The 16,003-nt window shown below is 25.8% G+C and overlaps 2 protein-coding genes and 1 long non-coding RNA gene across 4 annotated transcripts; 2 read left to right on the top strand and 1 right to left on the bottom strand.

Annotated features, from left to right (window-relative positions):
• Window positions 1-1,011: 1,011 nt before the first annotated feature.
• LOC145965506 (uncharacterized) lies at window positions 1,012-2,018 on the bottom strand. 2 transcript variants are annotated; one of them, XR_014436742.1, is made up of 4 exons: window positions 1,940-2,017; window positions 1,706-1,812; window positions 1,388-1,624; window positions 1,012-1,305 (listed from the first exon to the last, which is right to left on the bottom strand). It is a non-coding gene; the product is annotated as an uncharacterized LOC145965506 (long non-coding RNA). The 2 variants fall into 2 exon arrangements; XR_014436743.1 differs by lacking the exon at window positions 1,706-1,812 and having other exon boundaries at window positions 1,014-1,305; window positions 1,940-2,018.
• On the top strand, window positions 1,484-7,490 carry LOC145965496 (membrane metallo-endopeptidase-like 1). Its single transcript, XM_083089114.1, has 17 exons — window positions 1,484-1,643; window positions 2,200-2,379; window positions 2,539-2,622; window positions 2,801-3,006; window positions 3,194-3,385; window positions 3,474-3,575; window positions 3,921-4,062; window positions 4,126-4,255; window positions 4,340-4,430; window positions 4,525-4,698; window positions 4,791-4,903; window positions 4,992-5,050; window positions 5,237-5,288; window positions 5,375-5,445; window positions 5,501-5,649; window positions 5,865-6,086; window positions 6,266-7,490. The coding sequence occupies exons 1-17, from the start codon at window positions 1,511-1,513 to the stop codon at window positions 6,470-6,472; spliced, it is 2,307 nt and encodes a 768-aa protein (XP_082945240.1). The 5' UTR covers window positions 1,484-1,510; the 3' UTR covers window positions 6,473-7,490.
• A 2,123-nt stretch (window positions 7,491-9,613) lies between these two features.
• LOC145965118 (membrane metallo-endopeptidase-like 1) lies at window positions 9,614-15,899 on the top strand. Its single transcript, XM_083088458.1, has 18 exons — window positions 9,614-9,741; window positions 10,242-10,396; window positions 10,946-11,119; window positions 11,278-11,361; window positions 11,546-11,751; window positions 11,939-12,130; window positions 12,219-12,320; window positions 12,487-12,628; window positions 12,696-12,825; window positions 12,911-13,001; window positions 13,105-13,281; window positions 13,374-13,486; window positions 13,576-13,634; window positions 13,821-13,872; window positions 13,959-14,029; window positions 14,119-14,267; window positions 14,484-14,699; window positions 14,881-15,899. Exons 1-18 carry the CDS (start codon window positions 9,722-9,724, stop codon window positions 15,082-15,084), a joined length of 2,337 nt encoding a protein of 778 aa, XP_082944584.1. The 5' UTR covers window positions 9,614-9,721; the 3' UTR covers window positions 15,085-15,899.
• Window positions 15,900-16,003: the final 104 nt, after the last annotated feature.

Below are 16,003 nucleotides of genomic sequence, written 5' to 3' on the forward strand. Positions count from 1 at the left end.
CATATATCGTATATGCCAATCTTTTATAACATAAAAATAAAAATAAATATCTTATATTTTATGGAATTATGTTGTTTGTAATCATGTTTCTATCGGTATATCTGGAAATATGTAATTGTTCTTCAAATGAAATGGTTGAACATAATACAGTCTGTCTTCAAGGATCTTAATATAAACATAGATAATTCGGAATTTATGCCGGTGCAGTAAGGATCTTCTTTATAAATTGGCGCATTTGTTAAATCCTTCCCATATCACATAACATAACGTGAAATAAGATCATTATAAAATTATAAGATTATTATAAAAAATAAGAATTTCTTAATTTACTTCCAATGAATTATTTCCAATAGAAATTTGTGAGACGATTTACGAGATATCTGAGTAAATAAGTGTCAGATATTGAGATATTCATAATCGTAATATCGTATAATCATTTAATTTTAATTGAACATATGGAGAACCACAGTCAATATATGCATGTTATAAATACTGTGTAATTTTCAATCTTTAGTGAAATTTGATTAAAATATTGTCTTCTTAGAGTACAAAATTGAACTAATGTTGCAAGAATACGTTATTAATTTTAAAGTTCAAAAATGAACAACTTTAGAGAAAAAGAAATTTTACATATCCTTTAACTAAACTTATACTATCATTATATTACATCAGACAGCTATTTAGAATATCATTGTTTATTTTGCCTTTCCAACGATTTATTGCCACTGCTTTGTTATTTTCTTAGAAAATGAACATATATAATACTTGTTGCTTAAATATGACCTTTCAAAACAGTGTGCCGACTAAAGCATATATGTTCGCAGTTCGCAGATCGTCATTAATCGTCATTTAAGTTTTTAGCTATTTGAATTTCAAGAGTTAATTTTATCGAGTATAAGAAAATCTTATTACCTACTAAGCGATTATTGTATTGTATCTAATAAACCCTTGGATAATAAAAGATGTCTGGCTTGTCATTACTGTAAGTCATATTTTCTTTCAACATTATTTTTTCCCAGCATACCATATATTATATTTATTGAATCAAAGCTTAATTATATTCATATACATGTTAGATTTACATAATTACATATGCGATAAATAATGAGTAACAAAGAGTTTGCATAATAAATAATGTCATATATGCGAGTTCCTAATTTTATAATAAAAGAATAATGATAATAAATTAAGACATTTTGTTCTTCATTGCTGTGGAATACTCTTGAAACTTTTGAGATTATGTTTTCCCATTTGGGCAATTCTAACGGCTGATTGTTGATTTGGTTCTCGCATTTCCAGACTATTCTATAATATTCAAAATATATGACATGTCATGTACACAAATGATTATATTTTAATATTTAAACTTATCGATAGCATAACATACGCAAGATTGTAATGTCGACAACTTTTTCAAAAATAACATATGCATTGCTTCTTTACATTATTCGATGAACGTTCATAAATTAATCACTCGGTTTTTTGCAGATATTTCGGTATAATTATCATAATGGTGTTTGGCATTAATGGTCATATATATCTGTATGCACCATGTCAAAAATGTTTTCTGTATGATAATATCAGAGAAATATACAGAGACAAGGAATTTTGCGAGGAATGCAATCTAAAATATAAAAATTTTGGTAAATTAACAAATATCAACATAATATAAATAAGATTATAATATCAATCTATTATGATTCACCTATAATATACATTATTATAATTATATATCTCATACGATGACAATACTTGAATCGCAATTGAATATTTCTTCGCATTTGAAACAGTTTAAAGATAGGATAGATTAACCTAATGAGATATTGCATCAATTAACATAAAAGCACTTTAGAAAATTATTTATAATCTAATAATAATCGTGATGGAGTTTTGTAATAAGCAAATCATTTATTTTTTAATATTTTTGTTAGAGATTTACCTTTTATTTATACATTTTATACGTATTTTTGCCTCTCATAATGTAAAAATTATTCTATCGTTGCGTGGTAACAAACATTTAATTTGTTTAATTAGTTTGAAATTAAAACTTTTTTCATTGGTAACATATAATTTACAACCACAAATATAAAAAACAACATACACACACACACACACACAGAGAGAGGGGGAGGGGGGAGGGGGAGGGGGAGAGAAGGATGTAAATTTTAATTGGTATTATTCCATTTCTTATAAATTTAGATTATACCTCGAATATGGAACTATTAAAAAAACTTAAGGAGATTAATAATGACAGCAATGATCCTTGCACTAATTTTTACGAGTACGTATGCGATACTTGGGATAGCGCCATTCGCATACTTGAATCCCAATGGTCTACCAAAGACCATAATCAGTTTGAGATCTATCATGAAGTGAAACGTACGTACTTGTATCTCTCTGCTATGCGAAATAATGTATAATAAAAGTCTTGCTACAAAGACATATTTTGAAAAGTATCTTAACAGTATTGCAATCGTCCTGAAAATTTAAAATGGTAAAGAAGATAGTACTATAATTTTACAAGATTCTTTTTTGTAGGACTGTTGGAAAATGAAAACGAATATGATAATTTGCCATTCATAAAAATGGCCAAACGATATTATCGTTCATGCATGGACGAAGGTACAAACTTATATTATTATTGTTATTATCATTACTTATACTACTTTTATTCTTTCTATTTTTTAGATTATTCTTTCTTATTATTAATATTCGCCCTATAATTTCAATATCTCTACCTCTATAATATTAATGTTAAACAATTTAAAAGATTCCTTCTTTTGCATCAATTGCATTGCAGATGTTCTTGAAGAGAGAGGGTTGGAACCTATGCAACGAATGTTGAATGCAACCGGAGGATGGCCAATTACAATGTCTGAAAAAGAGTTGTACGCACAAAATTACACTTGGCAAAAGATGGACAATGATTATTTTCAATTGTACAACTTTTTCATTCTTTTCGATATATCATATTTAAATGATAATGAAAATCATGGTATATTTATGGTATATATATATTGCTATTTACGTTATATATGTACTTATATGTTTTTGTGTGCGTACATGAATATGTGGGTATGCGTAATACTTATACTTTTAGTTACAATGGCAAGATTATAAGATTTGCTACATATAATATTATACGTTGAAGAATAAAACGATAACAAGTACAATATATTTAATATGATTACAGATACATCCCACTCTTCAAAATCCTCTTGGTGACAAATTAAAGATTGATATAGAACAAATGTATTTGATTAAATATAAAACCATAATGAAGGTAGTAAGAGCTTTCGCAGAAGACAAAGGAATTCAGATTCCAGCGGAGACACTGCACGAAGATATAGCAGAATTAATTTCATTCGGAACACAGCTTAAAAACGTAATTACTCACACTAACGTTGTAATAGACTTTTCAATATATAATATGTGAAGAAAGAATCTCGAATAAATCTAACTGATTTCCATAGATTGGATATAAGAAGAAAATCCGTGCAATTGGAAATAAAATGACGATCGCGGAATTACAAGAATTTTACGATCTTGCGGGAGTTGCACAAGCTACACAAAAGGTAATATTAATATAAATATCATTTTGGCAAAAATTACTTTAAATAATTTAAACGTTCTCTCATTATTATTATTGCATATTATCTTTCATTTTTGTAAAATTTATCTACATTTTATTTGACATATAAATATGAAATAAAACATAGCGTAAATGTAATATTCCGAACACACACACACACACACACGTACAAAATTGTACATATAAATTGTACATATGAACAATAATATTTTCTAGTCTAAAAAAATAAACATTAATATCTCAATATCATAATTTAACAAAATTATGTGATCACATTTCTATTAATTGATGTTTATATTTAGACATTAATCTATCGATATCATTTCAGATTAATTGGTTGGATAAAATACAAATTGTTTCTAAGTCTCTTGGCATGACTATAAACGCTTCGGAAACTGTTATCGTGTTTAATAAAGAAATTTTGCACGAATTGGTATACTTGCTAGGTGTCACACCGCAACATGTAATCGGTAATATCAATTAATATTTCGATTGTAGAAATAACAATTCATGCTTAATTATTTTTTTCACAGTGAATTATTTACAATGGCATATCGTGAGAACGTTTATGGGTAATTTGAATGAACAAATGAGAGAAATTGAATTAAAGCATTATTCTTCTTATGACGTTAAAATTTACGATAGGATGAAAGAAGAACGACGGTGAGTTGATAATGTTAAAAAGAATGTTATTTCGGATTTTTTGAACAGAATGTTATAATAAAGTATACTTTTTTAACATTGCAGGTGGTTAAAATGTATTAAGGAATTTCAGATGAAAGATGCCTTGTCTTTTCTCTATACAAAGACATTTTTTTCAGCAAATAAATTAAAAGATGTAAATTTTTATAAATAAATCCCTTTTCTCCAAAAATGTTCAGGAAAAAATCAGTTTTTGGAAAAATTTATTTTTGTTAATCTCTTTGTTTAAGGTATCAGACATATTTGATGATATAAAAGAAGAGACGATGCAATACATACAATCCTTAATGTGGCTAAATAAGTTGACAAAAAATTACATGACACGAAAAATTTACGATATATCACTGAACGTTGGTTATTTTGAATGGTACGATCAGACAGCACTCACCGAAATGTATAAAGAGGTAGGAATCAATTTATCAATTGTATATAAAGCTAATTTGTTTGTTATATAATATTAAATAATGTTAAATGTAAATAACCAAATTTCTTCTAGTTGGAAATCGATGACAATTATTTCGAAAATGTGTTGACTACCATAAAGTATCGCAATATAGTAAAACAGAGAAGTTTTCGTGAATCTAAGCATGGAGATAAGAGTTTACACAGGTTTATTTTTTTTGTATTACTAAACATTATTTAGTTTTAACTAAACATATGTTCAATTCATGTATAAAATACTATATTATACTTATAGATGGTCATTTGATTTTTTATCGGACAATCCCAGTTATGACCAGCAGTCTAATATCATAAGTGAGTTTACATTAAATAAAATAAAATATTGAAACTATATAAAATTCGACTCGCGATACATGACAAAATTAAAATAACATGATATTTAAATAATAAAATATAATCCTAAATATTGTGTGAAAAATAATAAAACATTATGTTACATAAAATCAGTATACATATGTATCTTAATTATAATACTTTCAGATATTCCTGCTGCTACAATGAAACTTCCGCATTTTAAACCTCACGAATTAATGTAAGTACATAAACTAAAATGTTATTTACTGTTAATGTAAAAGAAATCTATTATTTTGCGACTTGAAATTATAATTTGTCTTTCAGCGTCACTAATTATGGTAGAATAGGTTCGATTATTGGACAATTGATGGCTCACTGTATACATTTGAATATTGGTGAGTTTCAATAAATTTTCAACGTTTATCTCTTTTTATTTTATGAATCTTATAGGGTCATATTTGGATGAATATGGGAATTTAAAATTGAATACCGAAATTAGACAAGCTTATGAAAGAAGATCGCAATGTATCTTGAGGTCACTTGAACATTATCATAATATTATGCTAGAAGAAACGGACACGAATCCAGAATATATTCAAGTATGTACATTATTATATTAATTTAAGATAAAAATTTGTCTATTGATAAACGTTTTCTTATTCCTTTTCAAGTGGAAATTAAGAAACATATACAAAACATATACAAGCTATAACATGTTATGCGCAGTATATAACAGTGATTAGCTTTTAGAATTTTATATTTAACAAGTTCAATAAATTCACGCTATTAAAGTTTTCATTAAAATTTATTTCAGTTGTATGAAAATTTTATTAAGAATGAAACTATTGCACATTTCATTGGCACACAAATTGCTTTCGCATCATTCCAAAAAAGAAAGCAATATTTACTTAATTTACCGAAAATACAAAGTGACTATCGAAATTACAAAATCACAATGGAAACTGTTAACCTACAATCAGAGTTATTAATGACGAGTATAAGCCAGGAACAATTGTTTTTTTTTCATAATACAGAGGTAGGTTGAAAGTATGCCTAAATGCATATATTTGTATAATAGATTTACATACTAATTATACATTTAAAAACTCCATTTTAAACAAAATTTAATATTAAAAAAGAAGATATATTTAAAAATTTCTTTTTATAATTTATATAAATTATAATTAAATTTATTTTAATTTATTTATTTTGAAGCTAACATGTGGGACAATGAATCCTTACGACAAAGATTTTACTGATACCAACAGTGCTAAAGAACAAATAACCGCCACTTTGGCTAATATGGAAACTTTCTCTGAGGCATTTAATTGTCCAGTAGGCAGTCCGATGAATCCTAAATTAAGATGTGAAAACTGGATAAAGGCGACAAGTGAGGAACATTTTTACTATGGTACAGATTAAAAAATCAGATGACAACTCTGATTAACAAATCTGATGAGGCACCATTATTGGAGTCCAGATAAATGTCTGAAGTACCATATTTAAAAAACGACTGTAGGGAAAGAAGTGTACTTGTAATTACTTGTAATGATACGCGCGCATACTTATATGCGCGTATATATTTTATCGACGTATCTAAATGGATGATTTTATTAAGTAACTTTTTATTTACTTCGAAAAAATCATGTGTTTGACGTTCCCGAGAAAAAAAGTTTATATCTAATTACATATAATTATGTAGATATGTAATTATATTTAATTACATATAATTATATAATTATATCTAATTACATATAATGTATAACGAAAAATAAATATTTATATTAATATTAGTCCATATAGAATTTTGCAAAAATATAGAGTATAATATTCGGAAAAGAAAATCTAATAGAATTCTGCATAATTCGATATGAAGTTATAAATATCTTAATATAAAAATAAACTTAAATTTAAACGGGCAGTAATAGCCAAACGCGCGTTTTTATATTTAATATAAAAACATATAAATGATAATAAAATAGATCTTATTATATATAATTATATATAATTAGATATAAACTTTTTTTCCCGAGTTTACTGTACTGGTATGACAAAATTTTGAACTCAAACATATCTTTTTCTTATTGTGTAAATCATATATTTTTAAAGTCAGATAAAGGAATAGGCTAAATTATTGATAAATCTAATGCGGCATCGTCAATGAAGTTCAGGTGAATGCTAACAACGTCGTTGCATCTATCTGTTTGTGCTTATGTAATGCAAAATATGGAGGATCGCATCGACAAAAGCTATTATTGCGCATATAGTTTTTTTTTATTTCATTATTAACAATTAGCTCATCGAAAATATAGAATATGAAATCTCGCAGAGGTAAAATAAAAATTCCTTTTGCATCATAGATTATTATATAAAATTACATTATAAAAATAATACATAACATATATACGTACACACAATATACTTTGTTATATATATATATACATATATATATATGTATATATATATATAACAAAGAGAAATATATATATTAATAATTATATTAGTGATTTATAATTTATATATTATAATATATAAATTGCTAATGTAATTATTAATATATGTATTATATTTCTCTTCGTTACATATATATATATATATATATATATATATATATATATATATGTATATATTCTTTATTTGTATTAATATTTGTTATTGATATATATAAATAAAAAATATTTTTAAGGATCACCATATTGTATTTATTATTAGTATATGTTATATTTTTATGTAATTTTATTTATAATCGTATCTGTTACAATCTTCTGCTCATTGTCAAGATTGCATGCACCGTAAATATCACAGCGATCGTACATAACAGCATTCATTTGAGTTAATTATTTGGCAATGATCATAATTCTAGAGAATTAGAAAAATATAATTATATAATACTATTAGTATTTGTTATTATTACTTTTTAAACTATTTATAGTAATTACTATTTATACTATTTAAATGCTAGATTGTAATAAATAATTAGGATAATGTTAGCAAGCTAATACTGCATTTTTTTAATATATGGAAAAAAATAAAGCATTTTAAAAAAAACTTTTATGCATATGTATACATATACTCTGAATATATTCCACATTATTTTATTGAACATATGAAAACCCTTTCTGAATGACTGTTATTTCATTTATGTTTCATAATTTTTATATAAAGAAATATCATTTCTCGATGAAATAAATTAGATATATTATCCAAAGCACCATGTTTCAAAAAGGAGTGCGAAAAAAGGAAGTTATATTTTCTTTTAAATAAGTCATATTTTCTTTTAACACACATTGTATTTATTAACATACAGGGTGTCCCGAAACTAACGCTTGATATTTTAAAGGCAGATTCTCTGGCCAATTTAAAAACGATTTTTCCTCAGCGAAAATGTCGCGGCACTAATAGTTTTCGAGTTATAAATAATTGAAAATAAAGGGTTTTTCGCACACTAAGGCTTATGGGAATAAAATATTAATAAAGTCACATTCTTTAGTTAATTTTAGGTAGAGTTTACTTTAATAGAATTTTAATTTAAGGCTTAGTTAGAAAGATACATGATGACAAAAATTGAGAATATGCAAAAAATAATGATCTCCCTCCACATTTTCGCTGAGGAAAAATCGTTTTTAAATTGGCCAGAGAATCTGCCTTTAAAATATCAAGCGTTAGTTTCGGGACCCTGTATATTATATATGCCAATCTTTTATAACATAAAAATAAAAACAAATATTTTATATTTTATGGAATTATATTTGTAATCATGTTTCTATCGGTATATCTGAAAATGTGTAATATTTCTTCAGATAAATTGGTTGAACATAATACAGTCTGTCTTCAAGGATCTTAATATAAGCATAGATAATTCGAAATTTATGTTGATAAGGATTTGCACTAAGGATTTCCTTTATAAATTGGCACATTTGTTAGATCCTTCCCATATCACATAACATAATGTGAAATAAGATCATTATAAAATTATAAGATTATTATAAAAAATAAGAATTTCTTAATATACTTCCAATGAATTATTTCCAATAGAAATTTGTGAGACGATTTACGAGATATCTGAGTAAATAAGTGACAGATATTGAGATATTCGCATATAATCATTTAATTGAACATTTGAAGAACCGCAGTCAATATATATGCATGTTACAAATACACTAAATACTGTGAATACGTTATTAATTTTCAATCTCAGTGAAATTTGATTAAAATATTGTTATTTGTCTTCTTAGATGCTTAAGGTGTTACAAAATTGAACTAATGCAAGAATACGTTATTAATTTTAAAGCTCAAAAATGAACAACTCTAGGGAAAAAGAAATTTTATATATCCTTTAACTAAAGTTACATTATCATTATATTACATCAAATAGCTATTTGGAATATCATTGTTTATTTTGTCTTTGCAATGATTTATTGTCACTGCTTTTATGTTATTTTCTTGGAAAATAAACATATATAATACTTGTTGCTCAAATATGACCTTTCAAAAAAATGCGGGCCAAAGCATATACGTTCGCAGTTCGCAGATCATTATTAATCGTCATTTGAGTTTCAGCTATTTGAATTTCAAGAGTGAATTTTATCGAATATAAAAAAATATCTTATTACCTACTAAGCGATTATTGTATTATATCTAATAATAATCCCTTAGTATCTCTTGGAAAAGATGTCTCGCTTGTCATTACTGTAAGTCATATTTTCTTTTAACATCATTTTTTACTGGCAAACCATGTATTATGTTTATTAAATCAAAGCTTAATTATATCCATATACATGTTAGATTTACATAATTACATATGCGATAAATAATGAGAAACATAGAGTTTGCATAATAAATAATGTCTTATATGCGAGTTCCTAGTTTTATAATAAAAGAATAACGATAATAAATTAAGACATTTTGTTCTTCATTACTGTGAAATACTCTTGAAACTTTTGAGATTATGTTTTCCCATTTGGGCAATTCTAACGGCTGATTGTTGATTTGGTTCTCGCATTTCCAGACTATTCTATAATATTCAAAATATATGGCATGTCATGTAAATGAATATATTTTAATATTTAAACTTATCGATGGCATAACAAACACAAGATTCGAATGCCAACAACTTTTGCAAAAATAGCATATGCATCGTTTCTTTACATCATTCGATGAACATTCATAAATGAATCACGATTTTTTGCAGATATTTCGGTATAATTATCACAATGGTGTTTGGCATTAATGGTTATACATACATGTATGTACCATGTCAAAGATGCCTTATGAATTATACTATTGAAGAAATATACAAAAACAATGAATTTTGCGAGGAATGCATTCCAAATTATAATTATTTTGGTAAGTTAACAAATATCAACATAATATAATTAAGATCATAATATCAATCTATTATGATTCACCTATAATATACATTATTATATATCTCATACGATGAGGATATTTGAATCGCAACTGAATATTTCTTCGCATTTGAAACAGTTTAAAGATAGGATAGATTTACCTAATGAGATATTGCATCAAGTAACATAAAAGCATTTTAGAAAATTATTTATAATCTAATAATAATCGTGATGGAGTTTTGTAATAAGCAAACCATTTATTTTTTAATATTTCTATTAGAGATTTATCTTTTATTTATACATTTTATACGTATTTTTGCCTTTTATAATGTAAAAATTATTCTATCGTTGTCGTGATAACAAACAATTTAATGTGTTTAATTAGTTCCAAATTTAAACTTTTTATTTATAATATATAATTACAATCAAATATAAAAAAACTATATATATATATATATATATATATATATATATATATAGAGAGAGAGAGAGAGAGAGAGAGAGATGTAAATTTTAATTGGTATTATTCCATTTCTTATAAATTTAGATTATATCTTGACCATACTAGAAGAACTTAAAGAAATTAATAGAGACAGTAATGATCCTTGCACTAATTTTTACAAGTACATATGTGATACTTGGGATAGCGCCATTCGCATATTTGGATCCCATTGGTCTACCAAAGACTATCATCAGTTTGAGGTCTATTATGAAGTGAAACGTACGTACTTGTATCTCTCTGCTATGTGAAATAATATATAATAAAAGTCTTGCTACAAAAATATTTTCAAAAGTATCTTAGCACTATTGCAATCATCCTGAAAATTTAAAATGGTAAAGAAGTTAGTACTATAATTTTACAAGATTTTTTTTTTGTAGGACTGTTGGAAAATGAAAACGAATATGATAATTTGCCATTCATAAAAATGGCCAAACGATATTATCGCTCATGCATAGACGAAGGTACAAACTTATATTATTATTGTTATTATTATTATTATTACTTATACTATTTTTATTCTTTTTATTTTTTAGATTATCCTTTCTTATTATTAATATTCGCCCTATAATTTCAATATCTCTAACTCTATAATATTAATGTTGAACAATTTAAAAGATTCCTCCTTTTGCATCAATTGCATTGCAGATGTTCTTGAAGAGAGAGGGTTGAAACCTATGCAACGAATGTTGAATGCAACCGGAGGATGGCCAATTATAATGTCTGAAAAAGAGTGGTACGCACAAAATTACACTTGGCAAAAGATGGACAATGATTATTTTCAATTGTACAACTTTTTCATTCTTTTCGATATATCATATTTAAATGATAATGAAAATCATGGTATATTTATGGTATATATATATTGCTATTTACGTTATATATGTACTTATATGTTTTTGTGTGCGTACATGGATATGTGTGTATGCGTAATACTTATACTTTTAGTTACAATGGCAAGATTATAAGATTTGCTACATATAATATTATACGTTGAAGAATAAAACGATAACAAGTACAATATATTTAATATGATTACAGATACATCCCACTCTTCAAAATCCTCTTGGTGACAAATTAAAGATTGATATAGAACAAATGTATTTGATTAAATATAAAACCATAATGAAGGTAGTAAGAGCTTTCGCAGAAGACAAAGGAATTCAGATTCCAGCGGAGACAGTGCACGAAGATATAGCAGAATTAATTTCATTCGAAACACAGCTTAAAAACGTAATTATTCACACTAACGTTGTAATAGACTTTTCAATATATAATATGTGAAGAAAGAATCTCGAATAAATCTAACTGATTTCCATAGATTGGATATAAGAAGAAAATCCGTGCAGTTGGAAATAAAATGACGATCGCGGAATTACAAGAATTTTACGATCTTGCGGGAGTTGCACAAGCTATACAGAAGGTAATATTAATATAAATATCATTTTGGTAAAAATTACTTTAAATAATTTAAACGTTCTCCCATTATTATTATTGCATCTCAATATCATTATTTAACAAAATTATGTAATCACATTTCTATTTATTGATGTTTATATTTAGACACGAATCTATCGATATCATTTCAGATTAATTGGTTGGATAAAATACAAATTGTTTCTAAGTCTCTTGGCATAACTATAAACGCTTCGGAAACTGTTCTCGTGTTTAATAAAGAAATTTTACATAAATTGAAATATTTGCTAAATCGCACACCGCAACATGTAATCGGTAATGTAATTTTAAACAATATTTCAATCGGAGAAATAAAAATTTATGATTAATTATTTTTCCACAGTGAATTATTTACAGTGGCATGTTGTGAGTACATTTTTGGGTAATTTGAATACACAAGTGAGAGATATTGAATTAAACCAATATTTTTTATATCACACTAAAATTTACGATATGATGATAGATGAACAACGGTGAGTTGATAATGTTAAAAAGGAATGTAATTTTGGATTTTTTGGACGAAATGTTATAATAAAGTATACTTTTTTAACATTGTAGGTGGTTAAAATGTATTAAGGAATTTCAGATAAAAGATGCTTTGTCTTTTCTTTATATAAAGACATCTATTTCAGCAAATAAAATACAAGCTGTAAATTTTTACAAATAAATCCCTTTTTTCTAAAAATGTTCATTGAAAATAAAATAAAATAGGTTTTTGGAAACATTTATTTTTGTTAATCTCTTTGTTTAAGGTATTAGACATATTTAACGATATAAAAGAAGAGATGATGGATTACATACAATCCTCAAAATGGTTAAATAAGTTGACGAAAAATTATATGACACGAAAAATTTACGATATATCACTGAACATTGATTATCTTGAATGGTACGATAATCAGACAGCACTCACCGAAATGTATAAAGAGGTAGGAATCAATTTATCAATTGTATATAAAGCTAATTTGTTTGTTATACAATGTTAAATAATGTTAAATGTAAATAACCAAATTTCTTCTAGTTGGAAATCGATGACAATTATTTCGAAAATGTGTTGACTACCATAAAGTATCGCAATATAGTAAAACAGAGAAGTTTTCGTGAATCTAAGCATGGAGATAAGAGTTTACACAGGTTTATTTTTTTTTTTATTACTAAACATTATTTAGTTTTAACTAAACATATGTTCAATTCATGTATAAAATACTATATTATACTTATAGATGGTCATTTGATTTTTTATCGGACAATCCCAGTTATGATCAGCAGTCTAATATCATAAGTGAGTTTGCATTAAATAAAATAAAATATTTAAACTACATAAAATTCGACGCGCAATACATGACAAAATTAAAATAACATGATATTTAAATAATAAAATATAATCCTAAATATTGTGTGAAAAATAATAAAACATTATGTTACATAAAATCAGTATACATATGTATCTTAATTATAATACTTTCAGATATTCCTGCTGCTACAATGAAACTTCCGCATTTTAAACCTCACGAATTAATGTAAGTACATAAACTAAAATGTTATTTACTGTTAATGTAAAAGAAATCTATTATTTTGCGACTTGAAATTATAATTTGTCTTTCAGCGTCACTAATTATGGTAGAATAGGTTCGATTATTGGACAATTGATGGCTCACTGTATACATTTGAATATTGGTGAGTTTCAATAAATTTTCAACGTTTATCTCTTTTTATTTTGAATCTTATTTTGAATCTTATTATGAATCTTATTATGAATCTTATAGGATCATATTTGGATGAATATGGGAATTTAAAATTGAATACCGAAATTAGACAAGCTTATGAAACAAGATCGCAATGTATCTTGAGGTCACTTGAACATTATCATAATATTATGCTAGAAGAAACGGACAAGAATCCAGAATATATTCAAGTATGTACATTATTATATTAATTTAAGATAAAAAAATTGTCTATTGATAAACGTTTTCTTATTCCTTTTCAAGTGGAAATTAAGAAACATATACAAAACATATACAAGCTATAACATGTTATGCGCAGTATATAACAGTGATTAGCTTTTAGAATTTTATATTTAACAAGTTCAATAAATTCACGCTATTAAAGTTTTCATTAAAATTTATTTCAGTTGTATGAAAATTTTATTAAGAATGAAACCATTGCACATTTCATTGGCACACAAATTGCTTTCGCAGCATTCCAAAGAAGAAAGCAAAATTTATTTAATTTACCAAAATTACTAAGTGACCGAAGTTACAAAATCACAATGAAAACTGTTAACCTAACACAATTATTAATGACGAGTATAAACCAGGAACAATTGTTTTTCTTTCATAATACAGAGGTAGGTTGAAAGTATGCCTAAGTGCTGATATATTTGTATAATAGATTTATATATGTACATACATTTAAAAACTCCTTTTTAAACAAAATTTGTATATTGAATAAGAAGATATATTTAAAAATTTTTTTTTATTATTTATATAAATTTATAATTAAATTTATTTTAATTATTTATTTTGAAGCTAACATGTGGGACAATGAATCTTTACGACGATGTTACTTATACCAACAGTGCTAAAGAACAAATAACCGGCATTTTGTCTAATATAGAAGCTTTCTCTGAGGCATTTAATTGTTCAGTAGGCAGCCCGATGAATCCTAAATTAAAATGCGAAAACTGGAAAGAGGCGACAAGTGAGGAATATTTTTACTGTGGCACAGATTAAAAAATCGGATGACAACTCTGATTGACAAATCTGATAAGGCACCATTATTGGAGTTCAGATAAATGTCTAAAGTACCATATTTAAAAAACGACTGTAGGAAAAGAAGTGTACTTGTAATTACTTATAATGATACGCGCGCGTATGTATATACACGTATATACATATTTTATCGACGTATCTAAATAGATGATTTTATTAAGTAACTTTTTATTTACTTCGAAAAAATCATGTGTTGACGTTCCCGAGAAAAAAAGTTTATATCTAATTATATATAATTATGTAGATATAATTATATCGAATTGTATATAACTATGTATAATGAGATCTATATATTACTCTATTATATCATTATAACAAAATATTTATAACTCCATATCGAATTGTGCAAAAGTATTCGGTATAATATTCGAAAAAGAAAATCTAATATAATTCTGCAGAATTCGATATGAAGTTATAAACCTTGAGTTATAAAAACATATAAATGATAATAAAATAGATTTTATTATACATAATTATATATAATTAGATATAAACTCTTTTTCCAGAGTTATTATACTGGTCTGACAAAATTTCGAACGCAAACATATTTTTTCTTTTGTATAAATCATACATTTTAAAAAATATTATTTTTTATTCTTTTTCAACGCACATTATGTTATTATAGTATACTAAAATATGATAAAGTATATTTAATTATATACATATTATAAATAACAAACTTAACGTATAATAAAGGAAATAGTGAAAGAATCATTATTGTTTTGTTGTAAAAGATTTCTGATACTATTAAGAATATTTGCGCAGCATTGGCGACATCGCATGAGAATGACAATTGTTTTGTTCCGGAGAGTTCTCGACCTTTTTTTTAAAACATCTGATATTTCACATAGCGTGATCTGACGTGATGTAATCTGACATG

This window comes from Camponotus vicinus, unplaced genomic scaffold, assembly GCF_025532165.1.
Source record: "Camponotus vicinus isolate PSW18456_S1 unplaced genomic scaffold, iyCamVici1.0 SCAF_14, whole genome shotgun sequence".
Classification (NCBI taxonomy): Eukaryota; Metazoa; Arthropoda; class Insecta; order Hymenoptera; family Formicidae; genus Camponotus; species Camponotus vicinus.